Raw genomic sequence first — 21,564 nt, forward strand, 5'->3', positions numbered from 1 at the left:
ACCCTGAACCAGCTCTCTACATGTATCATCTCATGTAATACTCATGACAACCCTATGAGGTGGGAGTATTATTCCTCCATTTTGCAAATAAATAAAGAAGATGAGGCTTAGGAGAGGTTAACTTCTCCAAGGTCACAAATAGAGGAAATATGAACTCAGCTCTCAGTAAGGGCAAAGCCCCTGGTCTTGACCATTACCCTGAGTCTTGTCCTTCTGGGTTATTTCTACCTAAGCCAATGTGGAATCTTTTCAGTGGGCAGACTTTTCTTTTTGAGAGTGGTACTGCAGGGTTCCAGGTCAGTGGCAGGTCACCTTCAGCTCTGAGCGCTCCTATTTTAGCCAAGTCTGAGTCTATTATAGTTGCATTTACTTTTTATGACTGGGACTTGGGATTCAACTTTTAAAAGATTTATCCATCCTTCAAAATGTGATCCTTGGAACCCAAACCCTAGGACTGCATGGTTGGTGTGTGTATATATTTATTCTTATTTCATCACAGAGCCATCTCATTGGGCCCAGAGTAGACCCAACAGTTCCCTGAATAGATTCCTGAGACTTCCAGTTTCTAGAACCCTCTAGAAAAGAACAGCACCTTCTAGCAGGATAACAGGTTTTTCCCATCCTGCCCACCCAGGTTGGACCTCCAGGCAGGGACTTCCCTTATCCCCTATAAGCAGCCCACATTTTAGCTGGTAGTCACCCAAACCAAGCACTTCAACTGAAGCAAAATGCCATCATAAATAACCAAAGATGATCGATTGGCTTTTTTCAGTGCCCCTGGCTTAACATAAAGATGAGAATTAGAAGAGATTGTTTTAACTTTTTGAGGAACCTCCATACTGTTTTCCAGAGTGGTTGCACCGGCTTGCATTCCCACCAACAGTGTAGGAGGGTTCCCCTTTCTCCGCATCCCCGCCAACATCTGTCGTTTCCTGACTTGTTCATTTTAGCCATTCTGACTGGTGTGAGGTGGTATCTCATTGAGGTTTTGATTTGGATTTCCCTGATGCCGAGCGATGTTGAGCACTTTTTCATGTGTCTGTTGGCCGTTTGGATGTCTTCTTTGGAAAAATGTCTGTTCATGTCTTCTGCCCATTTCTTGATTGGATGACTTGTTCTTTGGGTGTTGAGTTTGAGAAGTTCTTTATAGATTTTGGATACTAGCCCTTTATCTGATATGTCATTTGCAAATATCTTCTCCCATTCTGTTGGTTGTCTTTTGATTTTGTGGACTGTTTCCTTTGCTGTTCAAAAGCTTTTTATCTTGATGAAATCCCAATAGTTCCTTTTTGCCCTGGCTTCCCTTGCCTTTGGCGATGTTTCTAGGAAGAGGTTGCTGCGGCTGAGGTCGAAGAGGTTGCTGCCTGTGTTCTCCTCAAGGATTTTGATAGATTCCTGTCTCACATTTAGGTCTTTCATCCATTTTGAGTCTCTTTTTGTGTGTGGTGGAAGGAATTGGTCCAGTTTCATTCTTCTGCATGTGGCTGTCCAATTTTCCCAACACCATTTGTTGAAGAGACTGTCTTTTTTCCATTGGACATTCTCTCCTGCTTTGTCAAAGATGAGTTGACCATAGAGTTGAGGGTCCATTTCTGGGCTCTCTGTTCTGTTCCATTGATCAATATGTCGGTTTTTGTGCCAGCACCATACTGTCTTGATTACAGCTTTGTAATAGAGCTTAAAGTCCGGAATTGTGATGCCACCAGCTTTGCTTTTCTTTTTCAACATTCCTCTGGCTATTCAGGGTCTTTTCTGATTCCATACAAATTTTAGAATTATTTGTTCCATTTCTTTGAAAAAAGTGGATGGTGCTTTGATAGGGATTGCATTAAATGTGTAGATTGCTCTAGGTAGCATAGACATTTTCACAATATTTATTCTTCTAATCCATGAGCATGGAATATTTTTCCATTTCTTTGTGTCTTCCTCAATTTCTTTCATGAGTATTCTATAGTTTTCTGAGTACAGATCCTTTACCTCTTTGGTTAGATTTATTCCTAGGTATCTTATTGTTTTGGGTGCAATTGTAAATGGGATCAATTCCTTAATTTCTCTTTCTTCTGCCTTGTTGCTGGTGTATAGGAATGCAACAGATTTCTGTGCATTGGTTTTCTATCCTGCTACTTTACTGAATTCCTGTATGACTTCTAGCAGTTTTGGGGTTTCCACATAAAGTATCATATCATCTGCAGAAAGTGAGAGTTTCACTTCTTTTTTTGCCAATTTGGATGCCTTTTATTTCTTTTTGTTGTCTGATTGCTGAGGCTAGGAGACTTCTAGTACTATGTTGAATAGCAGTGGTGATAGTGGACATCCCTGCTGTGTTCCTGACCTTAGGGGAAAAGCTCTCGTTTTTCCCCATTGAGTATGATATTTACTGTGGGTTATTCATAGATAGCTTTTATGATATTGAGGTATGTACCCTCTATCCCTACACTGTGAAGAGTTTTAATCAAGAAATGTTGCTGTACTTTGTCAAATGCTTTTTCTGCATCTATTGAGAGGATCATATGGTTCCTGTGCTTTCTTTTATTAATGTATGGTATCACACTGATTGATTTGCGGATGTTGAACCAACCTTGCAGCCCAGGAATAAATCCCGCTTGGTATATATATACAATGGAATATTATGCAGCCAACAAAAAAATGAAGTCTTGACATTTGCAATGATGTGGCTGGAACTAGAGGGTATTCTAAGCGAAATAAGTCAGAGAAAGATAAGTATCAAATGATCTCACTGATATGAGGAATTTGAGATACAAGACAGAGGATCATAGGGGAAGGGAGGGAAAAATGAAACAAGGTGAAACCAGAGAGGGAGACAAACCATAAGAGACTCTTAATCTCAGGAAACAAACTGAGGGTTGCTGGAGTGGAGGGGTTGGGAGGGATGGGGTGGCTGGGTAATGGACACGGGGAGGGTATGTACTATTGTGAGTGCTGTGAATTGTACAAGACTGATGAATTACAGACCTGTACCCCTGAAACAAATAATACATACGTTAATAAAAAAAAATTTTTAAATCCTGATTCTGAAATTCATAGGATTTAAATCTAAGCAACTTACAGAAATTGCTTAAAAGGAATACATGCTTACTTTATTAACTATATCTATAAATTTTGGATTTTTGCTAACTGGCCCTCCTCAAGGTTTTCACCTGAATAAATATTGACTGTTTATTAAAAAAAAGAATAGATCATTTTAAAAGATTTATTGTAGAGATAAAATCTTTTAGTAGGATTAAGCGTGGCATCCAAGGTGCTATAAATCTCCATTACTATTTAATTAATAATCTCTATGGTAGTGTGGTCTTCTTGGAATGTCCAAGGGAGTAAACAGAGATTTAAGCCCCAGTCCTTCACAGCTAGGTGCAGAACTGATTTAAGCCTAAGAACTGGTGGGACCGCTATGCCCACAGGTGTGTAGAAGTTCGTGTTGGCCTCTTGCCTCTACTCCTAGCTGACAATATATAAATTCCAAATTTTCAACTTTTATAGGAACTTGTAAGCTTCCTAACTCTCAAGACAATCCTTTTGTCTGAGCGCTGTTATAAATGGCCTTACTTTAAGTTTTTATATCTTTCATTCTTCTGAGCATCTAGGCGATTCCACCGCCATGTGCATACAGGCCATGACAGTTTTATGTTAAAAGATAGTCAGAAGCTGTCCATACAGTACTTCGAAGAATAAGAGGTAAAGGAAAGATGTGCTATTGACAAAGCAGATGTGTGCAGATTGGACAAATGATTAATCTCAAGTTATGTGTGAAATAGTAATGTTAAGATAGGACTTCTATCAGCGGAAAATTTTGGCCTGTCCATAAGGGAAAGGGCTCCAGTTAAAGATATACGAAACCAGTAAATTAGATCAGGGGTCAACTTTAGAAAAAACAGGACAACACTTACCTTTACCTGAACTATTGAGATAATAGCCACAATATTTGGTTTCCCAGTAGAAATGGCAGGCAGGGTATGTTACTGTCAGACCAGAACACCATCACCTTCTATGCCCCAGGGCCTTGGTTAGTCTCACATCAAAACTAAAAGGTTAATTCTGTTAAAAAATCACCCAAGTGAGGCTTTCAGGTGCAAATTTATGCACAGACACGTTAAATGTCTTCACACTTTAAGGGTGACTAATTCTGCGGTTCATGAGGACTCTCAGAATTGAGATGCTCAAAATGCCATAAATGTGCTTACTGAAGAAGTACGGTCTCACATAGCAGGAGGAACTCAGGCTCAATTGTAGCCACTTCTGATACTCTAACCACAACCTGAAGACCACTCAGCCTTGCTTTTGATGGCTGCCATTCAAGGGGGGCCCGCTCTAGTAACATGCATGGGGTCTTCTGTTAGGAACAATGTGCTAGTTCATCACTTGTGGCTCACAACAAGTGAAATCAGGACTGGAAAGAAATAAGACTATACTTAATCATAAGGTTCCTGAAGGCAGGACTGTGTTTCATCATCTCTGATGGATGAGGCAGGAATGCACATCCCCACTGTCACTCCTGCCACAGGGCCATACCTGTAGAGTATGTTCAGAACTGCTTACTAAGTGTTGAATGCATGCTTCCAAGCCCTGCACCTGGAATTGGAGCCCCGAATTGTATTCTCTTTACCATCCTATGCACTATCAATTTCAGTAGGTATACAGTCAGCATCCGCTAAGTGCCCAATACCATCCCACTGTTGGGTGGGCAAGTTCAGTTGGACCCTTCTTCGGGCTGTGCCCCATCTGCTGAATCATAGCCTGCAAGTATCCCAGCAAATGTTACACATACACCTCCCATATGCCCTAAGCTTCTTGGTGCTCGGAAATGCTATACATCAGCTAAATTATCGTGACTGTCTTTTTATAAGTGATCAAGACAGAATTGGTTCCCCTGAAATAATCTAAATCTTTAAAAAGTAGTCCTTGTTTTCTTATTTTTTTAAAAAGCTGAAATTTGGAATTCTTCTGTTTTTCTCTAGGAAAACCTCTTTTTTGTGATGGAGTATCTCAATGGAGGAGACTTAATGTACCACATCCAAAGCTGCCACAAGTTTGATCTTTCCAGAGCAACGTAAGAGCGCTCTAAAGGGTTTGGGGATTTTCCCCCTGTTCTTGTCAGGTACCGATTACCTAGGATACCGGCAGAATTTCTCCCGTGTGGCATTTTTCCCATTTCCTTAGCATGCCACAATCCCAGGTCAGGGTAACCCCTGAGGGACATATCAAACAAGGTAACTATGTTCCCAGTTTGTGAAGCTTAAACCAGAGTCCGTTTTGTTTCATTTCTTTGTGTTTTGGTAACAGTGACTTAGTTTCTTAAGAAACTGCCCCGATTCATCACGCTTCTAAAGAATCTAAACACAGGAGCAAATATTTGCCCTTTGAAAAGAAGTAGTCAGATGAAACACAGATCTTAACAGTGGTCATGGGGATGAAGCTTTAACTAAAGCTTTTAACTAAGGCTTTAACTAATGGAGAGCTCAGTGTGAAGGCATAAAGCATATGGCTCCAGGGACATGAGTATTAGGAAACCAGAAGAGCATTTACTCCTTGAGAACAAATCGTCACCTTCTTTGGCATCACGTGGAATCGGGAAGGCTGCATTTACCAGGTGGGAATGCTGCTGAGTCCCACAGAGCCCCCTGGTACCCTTCCTCCCGTGGGCCCTGTTTCCTCAATAATAAAACCACTCTGACATTCAGAAAAAAAGAAAACTGTGCCACAAGGCTCACTTAAAAATATGGGTACACACTAGCTTTCTCTGCCTGGTGCTCAGTAGTCTTTCACTCACCCCTAATGAACAATTTGAGTGGTTTAGGCTGAGCTGGGCTGAAAGATGAACTGGTCCCACCAGCTTCTACAGAAATCTCTGGCTGAAATGGCTTTTTATCAAAGCCAGTGGCTAGCATACCACTAAGCTCATCACCTCCAGGAACCATCCGCAAAGTGCCCGGAGATAATTTTATGGGATTTCTGCAGCAGAGAAATCATTAGGCAGTTTTCATGCTAAAGGATTCCAAGTCTGCCTTCCTCACTACCTCTGGAAGACTTGAAAGCCATCACGGACACACTGTCTGCCGTGAGCTCAGTGCCTCCCAGGTGCCTGTCATCACCGGAGATGGAGAGCAGCATCTCCTCCCATCTTCCAGTAGCCTTTCCTCTGCCTCTCGGGCTGCATTTCTTGCCCATAAACGACTCAGGTCTATGTGGAATGACCCTGCATGCAGGTCTAAGGGCACCGAGCAGAGTTTAAAATAAAAGGGAAAATTATTTTCCTGTACTACTTACACTATGACATTTAATGTCCATGGGTGTTTTATTAGCAAAAAGAAATGCCAGTTTGAACATTATGGTTTAAAGTATAAAAAGCAGTAGCGCAGGTAAGACTCAATTAAGGTACCTGCTTCGCCTCATCCTCCCACGGCTGGGGCCGCATGTATGGAATGGATGACCTCTCCCTCTTGTTGGGACTAAACAAAATTATGTACGGAAGGTGCGTGTGCACGCCGAGGACAGCACTTGCACGGAATGCTCACTATGTCAAATGGGGATTTTCTTTTGTTCCGTTAATGCATCCATATTCAACTTTGATTTTCCTTCCCTCAGGTTCTATGCTGCTGAAATCATTCTTGGTCTGCAGTTCCTTCATTCCAAAGGAATTGTGTACAGGTAAAGTTCACTCTCTGGAAACATACTGAGGTATCTGGATTTCCCTGTCCAATTAATTGAATCACTGTAGTGATGTGAAATGGCCAGGGTACCTCTGTGGCAGGAAGTTCCATGCCCATGGTGACGACAGTCAAGTCAGGAACTCCAGTCCAAAAGCAGTAAGGCTCTGACCTCATAGTGTTCTTTATTCTGGTCCTTACAGTTATTCTGCTTCTCACTTCCACTTGTTTCATCTCCTCCCATTACCCTGCTTTCTCTTTGGCATCTTTTCATGGCTTTCACTCTCTGCCTCCTTCATATCTCTTGTTTTTGCTTGGGCCAGCTAGAAATGCTCATTGAATGTTCTCTTGGGTAGGGAAGGAGAGGGGAACTCTTCCTTGAACACTCAAATGCAACTGTGGAAATCTATCTGCCTACACCTGATAGAAGTGCATAGGAAGCCACGTGTACCCTCCTTCATGAGCGCATGTCTATCCAAAATGTCTCTATTGCACACCATCTTTTCACATCCTTCTTAGAGGAAAGCCATTACACTTTAATCCCCTTACCTCTTTTCTCAAAATACAGTTTGACACTTATTTAACATAGAAATCATCAAAAGCTTAGTTTTCTGGTTTCTGACTCACTGCAGATTAAGGGAGAAAATAAAACTTAAAAAAAAAAAGAGCTAGACAGGAGGCTGGCTGAGCCGCTGGAGGCTGGCCCAGCAAGCACAGTGAGAGGGGCGTGTTGAATCTGACATAAAGGGAAGATGTGAGACAAATAAAAGGCTCTGGGAGAGTGGGATTATGTGGTCCTCTGTGGCAAGTGTTCATAACACTCACCCGGAGTCATCAGTAAGGTTCAGTGGTAAGAGCAGGTCCAAGATGGCAGCATAGGAAAACCCTAAACTCACCTCCTCCCATGGACCTACAAATCTACTCCAACATATAGAGGAGCAATTCCTCCTGAAGAACTGATGGCCAACTAGACAGCTTCTCAGCAAAGTATAGAGGCAGAGTAATTTTGGAGCCCTGCCCCCAACACTACCAACTGAAGGGGGAGGGATCCCTCCAAGAAGCCCCCTGCACAGAGCACCCCAGGCGTACACTATACAGAGGACATTCCTACACAAAGTCATTCCTTCAAGACTTAGGGAGATACCTTTTTCACCTAATGCATAGAAATAAACAGAAAAAGTCAAAGTGAGGAGACAGAAGAATATGCTCCAAGCTAAAGAAACAAGACAAAACTTCGGAAAAATAACTAAGTAAAATAGAGATAGCAATCTAACTGACAGAGAGTTCAAAGAAATGGTCAAAAAGATGCCCACCAGACTTGAGAGAAAAGTGGATGAACTCAGTGAAAATTCAACAAACAGAAAATACAAAAAAAGAACGAATCAAATAAAGAATGCAATAGCAGAAATGAAAACTACACTAGCGGCATCAATACTAGATTAGAGGATGTGGAAGAACAGATCAGCATCTGGAAAACAGGACATGGAAAGCACCAAAGCTGAACGGAAAAAAGAAAAGAGAATTTTAAAAATTAGCATGGGGGTCCCTGGGTGGCTCAGCCAGTTAATTATCTGACTCTTGGTTTCAGCTCAGGTCATGATCTCATGGGTTGTGAGACTGAGCCCCACATTGGGCTCTGTGCTCAGCAGGTAGTCTGCTTGAAGATTCTCTCCCTCTGCCCCTTCCCCCACTTGCTCTCTCTAAAATAAATAAATTTTTTTTAAATTAGCATAGGTTAAGGGACTCTGGGACAACATCAGGTATACTAACATTTGTTATTAGAAGAGAAGGAAAAAGAGAAAAAGGAGCAGAAAACTATATTTGAAGAAATAATAGCTGAAAATTTCCCTAACCTAGGGAAGGGAATAGACATCCAGGTTCAGGAAGCACAGAGTCCAAAACAAGACGAACTCAAGAGGTCCACACCAAGACACAAAATAATTAAAACGTAAGAAATTAAAGATAAAGAAAATCTTAAAAGAGGCAAGGGAAAAACAACTAGTTATGTTTAAGTGAAACCCCATAAGGGAGATACTCTGAAGGCAAGAAGCCATGATACATTCAAAGTACTGAAAGGAAGAAAACTATAACCAAGAATACTCTACCCAGCTAGGTTATCATTCAGAATTGAAGAAGACATAAAGAATTTCCCAGACAAAAGTTAAAAGAGGTCGTCACCACCAAACCAGCCTGACAAGAAATGTTAAAGGGACTTCTTTAAGCAGAAAAGAAGGGCCTTCAAGAAAATTATGAAAGGGAAAAAAAAAATCACTGGTAAAAGTAAACAGTGCAAATCACTTGTAAACCTAGTATGAAGGTTAAAATGTAAAATCAATCACATGTACAAAAATTAATGGATTCACTATATAAAAATGTATGTAAAATAGAACATCATCATATAAAACATGGAGGGAGAGGACTAAGATTGTAGTGTGCTTGAACTTACGTGACCATCAACTTAATGTACACTGCTATGTACTTAGGATGGTATTGTATAAACCTCATGGTAACCACATTTATATATCTCTAATAGATAACAAAAAATAAAGAGAAAGGAACCCAAACATAACACTAAAGGAAGTCATCAACCATAAGGAAAGAGAGCAAGAACAGAGAACTACAAAAACAACCAGAAAACAATTAACAAAATAGCAAATACGTACCTATCAATAATTACATTAAATGTAGACAGACTAAATGCTCCAGTCAAAAGACATAGATGACTGAATAAAGAACAAGACCCAGTTATATGCTGCCTACCAGAGACTCACTTCAGATATAAAGACACATAGAAAGTAAAGGTATGGAAAAAGATAATCCATGCGAATAGAAGAAAAACCTGTAGTGATATTATATCAGACAAAATCAAGTTTAAACCAAAGCCTGTAACAAGAGAGAAAGGCAAGCATTACATAATCATAAAAGGATTGATCCAACAAAAGGACATAACAATTATAAATATGTATCCAACACAGGAGCACCTAACATAGGAAGCAACTATTGACAGACATAAAGGGAGAAATTAACAATAATGCAATAATAGTAGGGGACTTTATTTTTTTTTTAAAGATTTTATTTATTTCTTAGAGAGAGAAAGACAGAAAGCACGAGAGGGAAGAGGGTCAGAGGGAGAAGCAGACTCCCCGCTGAGCAGGAAGCCCGATGTGGGACTCGACCCCGGGACTCCAGGATCATGACCTGAGCCGAAGGCAGTCGCTTAACCAACTGAGCCACCCAGGCGCCCCAGTAGGGGACTTTAATACCCTGCTTATATCAATGGACAGAATATCCAGGCAGAAAATCAATAAGGAAACAGTGGATTTAAGTACATTAGACCACATGAACTGAGCAGATATATACAGAGTATTCTATCTGAAAACAGTATAAACGTTCTTTTCAAGTGCACCTGGAACATTTTCCAGGATAGATCATGGGTAGGCCACAAAACAAGTCTCAATAAATTTAAGAATAGTGAAATCATATCAAGCATTTTTTCCAACCACAGCAATATGAAACTAGAACTCAGAAAAAAAGAAGAAAACTGGAAAAACCACAGACACATAGAGGCTAAACAACATGCTACTAAACAGCCAATAGCTATATAAAGAAATCAAAAAGGAAATCAAATATACCTGGAGACAAATGAACCTGGAAACACAGTGGTTCAAAATCTTTGGGACACAGGAAAAGCTGTTAGAAAAATTTATAAGGATACAGGCCTACCTCAAGAAATAAGAAAAGTCTCTTAAATAAACAATCTAAACTTAAACCAAACAGAACAAGAAAAAGAAGAATAAACAAAGCCCAAATTTATAGAAAAAAGGAAATAAAGTTCAGAGCAAAAATGAATGAAATACAGACTAAAAAAGAAATAGAAAAGATCAATGAATCTAAGAGGTAGATCTTTGAAAAGATAAAATTGGCGAACCTTTTGTCATAGTAATCACAAAGAGAGAGAGGACCCCAAATAAATAATATCAGAAATGAAAGAGAAGTTACAATTGACACCACAGAAATACATAGGGTTATAAGGGACTACAAAAAAAAAATTATATGTCAACAAATTGGGACAACCTAGAATAAATGGATAAATTCCTACAAATATACAATCTTCTAAGACTGAATCAAGAAGAAATAGAAAATCTGAACTGATTACTAGTAACAAAATTGAATCAGTAATCAAAAAAAAATCAAACTCAACAATACATTAAAAGGGTCATTCACCATGATCAAATAGGATTTATTCTAGGGATGCAAGGATGGTTAAATACCTGCTAATCAATGTGAATACACCACATTAACAAAAAGAAAAATAAAAATATCATCTCAACAGATGTAGTAAAAGCATTTGACTAAATTCAGCATCCTTTCATGATAAAAACTCTCAAGATGGGTTTAGAGGGATCACTACACATCAACATAATGGAGGCCATATATGACAAACCCAGAGGTAACCATATATGCAGTGGTGAAAAACTGAGAGCCTTTCTTCTAAGATCAGGAACAAGACAAGAATGTCCATTCATGCCACTTTTATTCAACACAGTATTGGAATCAGATAGGAAAAAGAAACAAAGACATCCATATTGCTAAAGAAGGAAGTAAAACTCATTTGCAGAGGACATGATACTAAATATAGAAAACCCTGAAGATTCCAGAAAAAAAAACTATTAGGAAAAAAACTATTAGAATAAATGAATTCAGTAAAGTTGCAGGATACAAAATTAATATATAGAACCTGCTCCATTTCTATATACTAATAATGAAGTATCAGAAAGAGAAATCAAGAAAACAATCCCATTTACAATTACATCGAAAAAATACATAGGAATAAATTTAACCAAGGACATGAAAGATATGTATGCTGAAAACTGTAACATACTGATGAAAGAGATTGAAGATGACACAAATAAAAGGAAAGATATTTGGTGCTCATGGCTTGGAAGAACACTGTTAAAATGTCCATACTACACAAAGCAATCTGCAGATTCAGTGCAATCCCTATCAAAATTCCAATGACATTTTTTACAAAACTAGAACAAAAAACTCTAAAATTTATATGGAACCACAAAAGACCCCACATGGCCAAAACATTTTTTTTCTCCTTATATAAATCTGTTTATTAAAGAGCAGCATTACATTACCAATGTAGACATTTATTCATGGACTGCGACATAGTTTTTCTGATGGGAAATATTATTGTAGTTTTAGTTATACTGTGAAAATAATTGTTTTAGTCAATATAGAAAATATCTAATTTTCAGCTCAACTGGTATAAAATTTAAAATAAAACTCTATTTTTTATTATGTTTTGTTAATCACCATACATTACATCATTAGTTTTTGATGTAGTGTTCCATGATTCATTGCTTGTGCATAACACCCAGTGCTCCACGCAGAACGTGCCCTCTTTAATACCCATCACCAGGCTAACCCATCCCCCCACCCCCCTCCCCTCTAGAACCCGCAGTTTGTTTCTCAGAGTCCATAGTCTCTCATGGTTCATCTCCCCCTCTGATTTCCCCCCCTTCATTTTTCCCTTCCTACTATCTTCTCTTTTTTTTTAACATATAATGTAGTATTTGTTTCAGAGGTACAGGTCTGTGATTCAACAGTCTTACACAATTCACAGCGCTCACCATAGCACATACCCTCCCCAATGTCTATCACCCAGCCACCCCATCCTTCCCACCCCCCACCACTCCAGCAACCCTCAGTTTGTTTCCTGAGATTAAGAATTCCTCATATCAGTGAGGTCATATGATACATGTCTTTCTCTGATTGACTTATTCCGCTCAGCATAACACCCTCCAGTTCCGTCCATGTCATATGGAGGTTCCTCAAACAGTTGAAAAATAGAGCTACCATACGACCCAGCAGTTGCACTACTGGGTATTTACCCCAAAGATACAAATGTATCAAACTCTACTACAAAGCTATAGTAATCAAAACAATATGGTATTAGCACAATATGGTATTATTAGCACAAAAGCAGACACAGATCAGTGAAATAGGATAGAAAGCTCAGAAATAAGCCCATGTATATATGGCCAACTAATCTACAACAAAGAAAGCAAAAACATAGTAACTGGTGTTGGGAAAACTGGACAGCTACATGCAAAAGAATGAAACTGGACCATTTTCTTACACCATACAAAAAAATTAACTCAAAATGGGTTAAATGTTTGAATTTAAGACCAGAAACCAGAAGACTGCTAGAAGAAAACATAGGAAGTAAAGCTCTTTGACATCAATCTTAATGGTGTTTTTATAAATCTGACTCCAAAGGCAAGGGAAACAAAAGCAAAAAGAAACTATTGGGACTATATGAAACTAAGAAGCTTTTTCACAAGGAGGAAACCATCAACAAAACAAAAAGAGAACCTACTGAATGAAAGGAGATATTTACAAATAATATATGCATTAAGGGATTAATATCCAAAATATATAAAGAACTCATACAACACCAAAAATAATCTGATTAAAATGGATAGAGTACATGAATATCTTTACAAAGAACACATGGCCAAGAGACACGAAAAGGTGCTCTACACCCCTAACCATCAAGGATATGCAAATCAAAACCACATGAGATATCACCTGACATCTGTCAGAATGGCTAAAATCAAAAAGATAAGAAATAACAAGTGTTGAGGATACGAAGAAAAGAGAACCCTCACACATTGTTGGTGCATATAGCCACCATGGAAAACAGTATGAAGTTTCTAAAATTAAAAAATATAAATACCATATCACCCAGTATTACCACCTCTAGTATGTACCCAAAGAAAACAAAAACACTAATTTGAAAAGTCATATGCACCCAAAAGTTTATTGCAGCATTATTTACAGTAGCCAAGCTATCAGAGCAACATGAGTGCCCATGAATAGATGAATAAATGAAAAAGATGTGGTATAAATATACAATGGAATATTACTCAGCCATGTAAAAGAATAAAATCTTGCCATTCCCAACAGTATGAATGGATCCAGAGGGTATTGTGCCAAGTGAAATGAATCAGACATAAAAAGACAAATACCATATGAATTCACTTATATGTGGAATCTAAAAAAACAAAACAGAAACAGATTCTTAAATACAGAGAACAAAGTGCTGGTTGCCAGAGGATAGGGCAGTGGGGGGGTGGGGGGGGATAGGTGAAATAAATGGAGATTGAGAGGTACAAAAGTAAATAAATCACCAGGATTAAAATTACAGCATGGGGAATAGAGTCAACAATCTTGTGAAAGTGTTGTATGGTGACAGATCATGACTACACTTGCGGGGAGCACAGCATAAGGTATGTAATTGTTGAATCACTATGTTGTACACTGGAAAAATATAATATTGCATGTCAACTGTACCTCAAGAAAAGAAAGGTTAAATGATGCTCCACACTGAGTGTTGAAGGCAGCAAACTGTGTATAATACAACGCAGAAGCATTCCATCAGAGATGGTCAGTATTGAGATGCTTACAGGGTAAGCAGAAAACTCACTTTGAGAAACCTCTCCATTCCCAGAGGGCACAGTCACAGGAGAGTTGCCCTATTTAGAGTCACAGAACGGAGTCTTAGAGGAAGTTTTCAAGTCATTCTTCTTAAGCAATCTCTTTGGCCACCTTTGGATATATGGTGGATTTGGGGGGTCTGTCTACAAAATAATATACTAAAAAGCTGTTTTCTATAATTTCTTTATCTCCAGGAAACTGAAAAATACCCATCAGAACATTGAGAACCCTTACCAGAATCTATGGGGTTTTTTTTTTTCCCCTCTTTAAATCTGTAATGCCTGCAATATACATAAAATATACCTTCACTGGGGCCCCTCAGTAGCTTGTGTAGGATGGATGGATTGGAGGGAGGGAGAAAAAAATAAGTTGGAAAAAGAGAGAGGTCTTAGAGCTCAAAGGAACCTCTTGAGAGAAAAGCCCATACGCCTCAGTAGTCTTCTCCACAGCACAATGCTTTTCTCTAGCGTTTCATCATATATATTGACACTCAGAACAAAAAGACCCATGGTCCTTAATTGTCTTTAATATCACAAACTGTACCCAGTTGAGGGCCCTTCCTATGTCCATGTATGAGAAATTATGTTTTCTATGGCTTTTGATGCGCCAACAAGAGAGAATATTGGGTTTATTTAGTAGCATAGTCACTGAAGTCGTAGAGAATGTTGGAAAGACACCATCAAATAATTAAAGCTAAGGGGAGGTCATTTAGCAAGTACAGAAGAATGAGACTGGCTTACATTAAAAACCATTCAACTCCCCGTGTGTAACTTTACTGACCTAACCTGTCCATTTGGCAACTGAATTGTGGGGATTCTATTAATTTCCTTCTTCTGACCACCTGGGTTTATGATTTCTGGGTTTGTTCACAAAAGAGGTATATTAGTTTTGAAGTGTTGCTATAAAATTACCACAAACTTGACGGCTTAAACCAACAGAAGTTTATTCCCTCACAGTTCTGGAGTCCAGAGGTCCAAAATCAAGCTGATGGCAGGGCCATCCTATTTCCCAAGGCTCTCAAGGAGAATGCTTCCTTGCCCCTTCTGGGATCTGGTGGCTCAGGAGCTCCTTGGCTTTTGGGTGGCATCCTTCCTGTCCGCCTCTGTCTCCCCACAGCCGCCTTGTCTCCCTGCACCTCTTCTGTCTTCCCTGTATATCTCTTAGGAGGATACTTGGCCACCTGGATAATCCAAGATGATCTCATTCCAAGATCCTTAACTTAATTACATCTGCAAAGACCCTTTTCCCAAAGAAGGTCTCAGTCACAAGGTTCTAGGGGTTAGGATATGAACTTATCTTTTGGGGGCCACCATTTAACCCACGACAGCTGGTGATGTAGACGGACCAACCCCAGAGTGTGCAGCCCTTCATAAACATTGCAATGCACAAAAAAGCTACTCAAGTATCAATCCCTGGATACGTAATGAAGTTCACTTCCTGGGTTTTTATTTTATATTTTTGGAGATAAAGTATAAGTACATGAAAAGACACTCTAAAAAAAAAAAAAGTCCAAATGAATAAGATTCTAATTAAAAGTATCAACAGGAAGAAAAATGGTGTCCTCAGAATTAGGGGAGGGTTTGCCAAAAGAAATTCCTATCAGAAAGGGGAGATTATATATATATATATTATGTGTATATTTTAGTGGAGAAGGGCCTTTGCAAATGGAAGAAGTGATTCCAGAAAAGGCACAGAAACAGAAGGAGGTCAAGCAAGGAACATGACACAAATGGGTCCAGTTTTATTGGAAAGGCTGAGGCTAAGCAACCCCAAGAATTGCGGCTGAGAGAAGTAGACAAGCAGGTGCCAACATTCTCCTTTACCAGTTGCGGGTGTTATAAAAGTAGTGACATCTTAAAAGACGTCTCAGCCATAGTTTGGGTTAAATGTAAAAATGAGAAGCTGGAAAATATGCAGACACAGAAAGATAAGAATCTGGAATCTCTGAACTATTAGAACTGAAAGGCACCTTAAAATAATATCTTATCAGTGACAGCACTGGCCCAACCCCGATATTTGAAGCCATTTACAAATGCTTTTTTTGTGTTTGGATGGATCACCCCCTTCAATGCTCACAAAGATCCTGTGGGATAAGCAAGGCAGGTATCATTGTACCCATTTTCCAGATAAGTCACTGGAGGCTTAGAGGGGCTGTAGCTTGGCTGAGCTGGTGGTCTGTAAGGGATATGTGAGGAGTAGATAGCTGATGTACCTGTGAACACGCTGAGCTTTGGGACCTGTGGCATTTCCAGCTAGCCCTCCTCTGCCCTCATTCCTTACCCTCATGGAGGTCTGGCTTTGCATGGTAGACTTCTGGACCTTTCCCATTCTAACTTAATCTCTCAAAACATCTGTGACCTTTTCTCTCCCAACCCCTAACACCTGGTTCACCTTAGAGGGTGGAATGAAAATCAGACATGATGCTCGTTTTCCTAGCCTGAGGTCCAGAGAATATTTATTTTTAGGATTGATTAAAATGCACCCTTGTAATCACAGAGGACTGGATCTTAGCAAGTTCAATTCAATGAGAAAGACCAGGTAACTTTGGTTTAGAAGATATAGAAGAGCAGGCCTGGGTTTGCATCCTAGCCCCCTGACTGTATGGTCTGGGATAAACTCTACAACACTTAAGAGTCTCTCTTTCAATCAGAAAAATATGAATAAAAATAATTCCGGATCCAAGGGCTGTTGGGAGAATCAAACGAGGAAATGCATCTGAGAGCAAGAAAATCCAAGACGAATATTAGATACAATGTTCATTATCCTCAGGATCTATGGATAGCACTGCAGCGGGATATCTGGCTCTCTGGTGATGAGCCCCCCAACAATCCTTCAACCAAATTTCTAGGAACATGTGTACACGGCTATAAGTGATGCAACTATGTTCTGGATAGCCGAAACCCAAAATGATACTAATGTTGCATAGAGTGCAGGTTAGAAAATGAATCTACAGTTTTAACATGGGGAGTAAAATATGACCTGTACTTGGATTTATTGGAATTCATAAATCACAATGACAGTGTACTTAATTAAAATTAAGGAACAGGAAGGCAGAAGACCTACAGAAAGACAGACATGTTGGACAGCCATATTAGTCCTGATAATGAAAGTGTGACAACATTGGAGTTAGGATGAGAGAGAAACAGAACCAATACAGATATGAACGTGAGATACATATTCACATGTCCTGGAGATGCCCCAGCCACCCAGCCAGACAGGAACAGTCTGTGATGCCCTGGTTTATGGAGATTACGGACCAAGCTGGCTCAGATGGAAGATGTCAACTCTAGGACATCTGCTAATAGGGTCGCTCCACCAAAACACAGTTGCATTCCATGCTCACTCTCTCTAATATACTCTAGCAGAAGGTAGAGAAAGCAATGGAAGGGAACAGTTACTCAGGACTTCATTGCAACTCATAACTGCTGGTGCTGAGCCAATCCCTGGTGGGTGACCGTTCATTCAGCAAAAATTTATCAAATGCTCCGTACATTCTACCCTCCTGTCAGAGCTGTCACAGTAGAGCAAACAGCAAACAATACACATTTCCACCCTCGCGAAGCTCACGGTTTAATGAGAGAAGCAAAGCAAGAGTGATGGGAACTTTAGGCTAATGTGAATATTGAAGACCACTCAAACTTTTGCTTAAGTGAAATATCAGCCTCCTTGAGAAACTGGAATTGAAAACACAGAACCATCAGAAACCAAAGTAGTTTCTCTCTCATCACTGTCTCTCTTTGGGTTTACACAGGCTCTGTCTCTGTTCTTGACCTAGCCACTTCATTTTTCTCCTCTCACGAACTGGTCTTCTGTTCCTCTGAGGCCATGCTAGAGGACATCCATCAGCAGGCCTAAGTACCAGACACCTAACCGAGACAGATTAGTGCTGCCTTCTCACAGCCCCAACATCCCCAAAGAGAAAACCTGAATGATCCAGGGGAGTCCAGTCACCTAAGGTGGAGGAGACAGGGCTACTTGCAGGACCCTTTGGGAGCAGAATCTTTGAGAAGGAAATGCCGAGCAAATTGTCTAAGAGGAGGTACAGAAAAGAGTAAACCGACAGCCGTTCCTGTTTTCTCCCTAGTCACCTTTGCTAATAAGGAAGACCATGGTAGCCACCCCCAGCCACACATTCTAAACTTAGGTTTCAGGAAGTTCAGAAATCCAAGGGCAGAAGACGTAAAGGAAAAGAAAGCTAGTTGTTCTATAACAAACATAAGCTGCTATCAACTAAAAAAAGCTTAAAGCAAGTGATGTCAAGTGTAGCACTTGGGTGATCTTTAAAACATCAATTTCACAGGTACAGAGTGAGAAGAAGCTGCCATAATGGAAAGACACCTGGAGGTTTTAGTCTACGGCGGGCTGTTAACTGTTACTGTGACCAAGTGTCAGGACCTAGCAGGGCAACCGCTAGGCTGCAGCAGGGAAGGTGAAGGGGGTCAGGACAGAAACTAGCAACGCCACTGTCATGGGCACAATGCGATTATACACTTGGAGGATACCAAATTTTAAGAAGGAAATTGATATATTCAAGGTATTTGGAGGGCAGGGGCCAGAATGCTGAAGCATCTGAAAACCAGGTCATATGAGGAACAAAATTATTGACCTCAGTGAAGGAAAGACAGGACAAAACTTGAGGTCACTTTCCAAATATTCAGAGTATCATGCATAATAATAGCAATCTAATACAATCACAGGGAGGCATAATTGGATTTATATTTTTTAAATCTTAGCAGTCATATTACCTAAAAAATTGGAATGGGTGCTCTACAGGGATACTGGTTCTCTAAGGAAAGAGGAATTTATTGACATGGTTTTTGGCATCAGATGGATTCTGGTTCTAGAATTATTCTTAGGAGCAGCCTTCCTCAGTCAGTCATGGAATTAGGTGCAGTATAATTCATCCACAAAGAAACAATACTTGGAAAATCGCATAAAGTGAGTACGTTTTTCAGGCTTTTTTTCCCTTGCCATGGAAGAAAGATACTGGGGTAACCTCAGGTCCAAGTCTTGCCTATGTTATTATATTGAGCTGCATTCCTTGGTCAATCAGAAAAAGGAATCAGAAACCAGCCATTCCCTTGAAAAGTCAGTGCTGTCTACACACCACTATCTTGTACACAAGTAGACAGGGGTATGTGTTATGTAGTATTAAATACCACACTCTGTCAGACACATCCCCAAGCACAAACCCCTGGTGGCATTTCATCGCTAGCTCTTTCTTTACATCCCAGTGCTGTTTCTTGAAGGCACCCTAAAACGGAAGGATGCTACACTGGAGGAAGAACACATTACCCATCTCACCCCCCAGGCAGCCATCCATAGCTCTGGAGATGCACCAAGTTCTTCCCTGGGCATGGGGGATACAAAAGTCTGTCAGAGTCAGGCCTGAGAAAGCTGACCTGGGCCAAGAAGGGCCAGGTGAAGTTCCAAACGCGAGACGCCAGTCAAGGAGGAAACACCAAGGAGAAGGCGGTGAGCCCATGAGCAGAGCCACAGATTGAGGAACGGGGTTGGAAGGAAAAGGAGGGCCAGCAAAGCACGCACGCACTCATGATGCTCTCAGGCTGTGATGGGACAAGTGACTCCCCCTCATGCGGCAATTCTGTGTTAGCAAAAATTGTATTAAGGTGAGATTTTGCTTTGCTTTTGTGTTTCAGAGACCTGAAGCTAGATAATATCCTGTTAGACAAAGATGGACATATCAAAATAGCGGACTTTGGAATGTGCAAGGAGAACATGTTAGGAGATGCCAAGACAAACACTTTCTGCGGCACCCCTGACTATATCGCCCCGGAGGTAAGGGTGTGCCGCCCAAAGGGTGTGCATGGGCGCTTGCCCAACTCCACATGTCCCAGGCACCACTGTTCCTTCCTCCCCTGAAAAAAAAAAAAAAAAAAGATTTTAATAGTTTGTTTCAGGATCTGTATTTGTATTTCGGAGCAGTTCATAAATGCGGCTACACACGGGGGTTGTGTTGTTATTTAACGGGGGGTGGTGCTCATGCTGACTAGGTAGTCTCTCTCAGTCTTGAATGGCTCAGCAGGTCCTCCTCAGTCGTGGCTCCTCCCCACCACAGCCTTAAACTGCATTCACTCCACTCAGACCAACCAGAGGAAACAACGGTGAAGAAGCAGGTGGTCACTGAACAGGCTCATAAGTATCCACCTGAATAAGTCCAGTGGTTTCATCTTGGGAACAAGATCCTCAAAATGAATCCCTTTGATTGGACCTGCTGCTGCCCTAATCCAGACCTTGAGCATTTCTTGTCTGGACCCTGGGGACACCCTCTGGCTTTTTTCTCCATCACCATCCAACTGCCAGGGTACCCTCTTTACATATTTTCCCAAACTTCTCTAAAAGATGCTCCCTTAACATTAAAAAGCATCCCCAGTATATTTTATATAAATCTCATATTATTGCCAACGAATATGGTCTGTGTGTTATAAAACATGCACATAGAATATAATCAGGTTGAACTAAAAATTAAATATACAATTATTTTTTTAATTTTTTAAGCTTTCACTTTTGCTTTTAAGTTTTATTTTATTATGTTATGTTAATCACCATACCTTACATCATCAGTTTTTCACCTTTTAAGTAATCTCTCTACCCAATGTGGGGCTCAAACTCACAACTCTGACATTAAAAGTCACACGCTCTAACAACTGAGCCAGCCAGGCAACCCAATATACAATTATTTTAAGTAACTAAATTTTATTCTGTTTATTAATGGTACATTTATGCTTCATTAAAATAATGGCATTAAATAACTTCTTAAAATTTTGGTTTAACATTTTAGGACTCTGAGATTCAAAGGTCTGATCAGTTTAATTCTTGGTTTCGCTGGCTAGCATACCTGGAAAAGATAGATAGCTCATACTATGGACTCTGAGAAACAAACTGAGGGTTCTAGAGGGGAGGGGGTTGGGGGGATGGGTTAGCCTGGTGATGGGTATTAAAGAGGGCACATATTGAATGGAGCACTGGGTGTTATACGCAACAATGAATCGTGGAACACTACATCAAAAACTAATGATGTAACGTATGGTGATTAACATAACATAATAAAATTTAAAAAAAGCTCACGAAGGCACAGTATCACTTAGACTTTACAGTATGTATGGTAGGCAGGGTTCCTCATTGACAGCAGTGATTGTAATTCAAATAATTCCATAATTCAAAACAATGTCTTTGATATATCTGGCTTTTTTAGCTAACGTCTTGTCATAATGAATGGCACTGTGTTTCGCCCCCTTATAAGGTGGGTGACCAGAAGCTTGTACTGAGAGTATGAGAGACCTCTCTGCCGTCATTTTCTTACATCCTACATTGTTTGTAATCTTTAGCATTATCTTCAAGCCTCTTTGCGGACAACTTTCTAAGGATTTGC

General features: G+C 40.1%; 1 protein-coding gene across 5 annotated transcripts in view; it reads left to right on the forward strand.

Annotated features, from left to right (window-relative positions):
• The window catches only part of PRKCQ (protein kinase C theta), a 175,666-nt gene that overhangs the window by 137,359 nt on the left and 16,743 nt on the right, over positions 1 to 21,564 (forward strand). For all 5 annotated transcript variants that reach the window (XM_027595466.2, XM_027595470.2, XM_027595467.2 and 2 more), the window contains exons 13-15: positions 4,974 to 5,065; positions 6,601 to 6,663; positions 19,832 to 19,970. In XM_027595466.2, coding sequence (XP_027451267.1) covers positions 4,974 to 5,065; positions 6,601 to 6,663; positions 19,832 to 19,970 — 294 coding nt within the window. The remainder of the gene's footprint in view (positions 1 to 4,973; positions 5,066 to 6,600; positions 6,664 to 19,831; positions 19,971 to 21,564) is intronic.

Source organism: Zalophus californianus, chromosome 9, assembly GCF_009762305.2.
Source record: "Zalophus californianus isolate mZalCal1 chromosome 9, mZalCal1.pri.v2, whole genome shotgun sequence".
Classification (NCBI taxonomy): Eukaryota; Metazoa; Chordata; class Mammalia; order Carnivora; family Otariidae; genus Zalophus; species Zalophus californianus.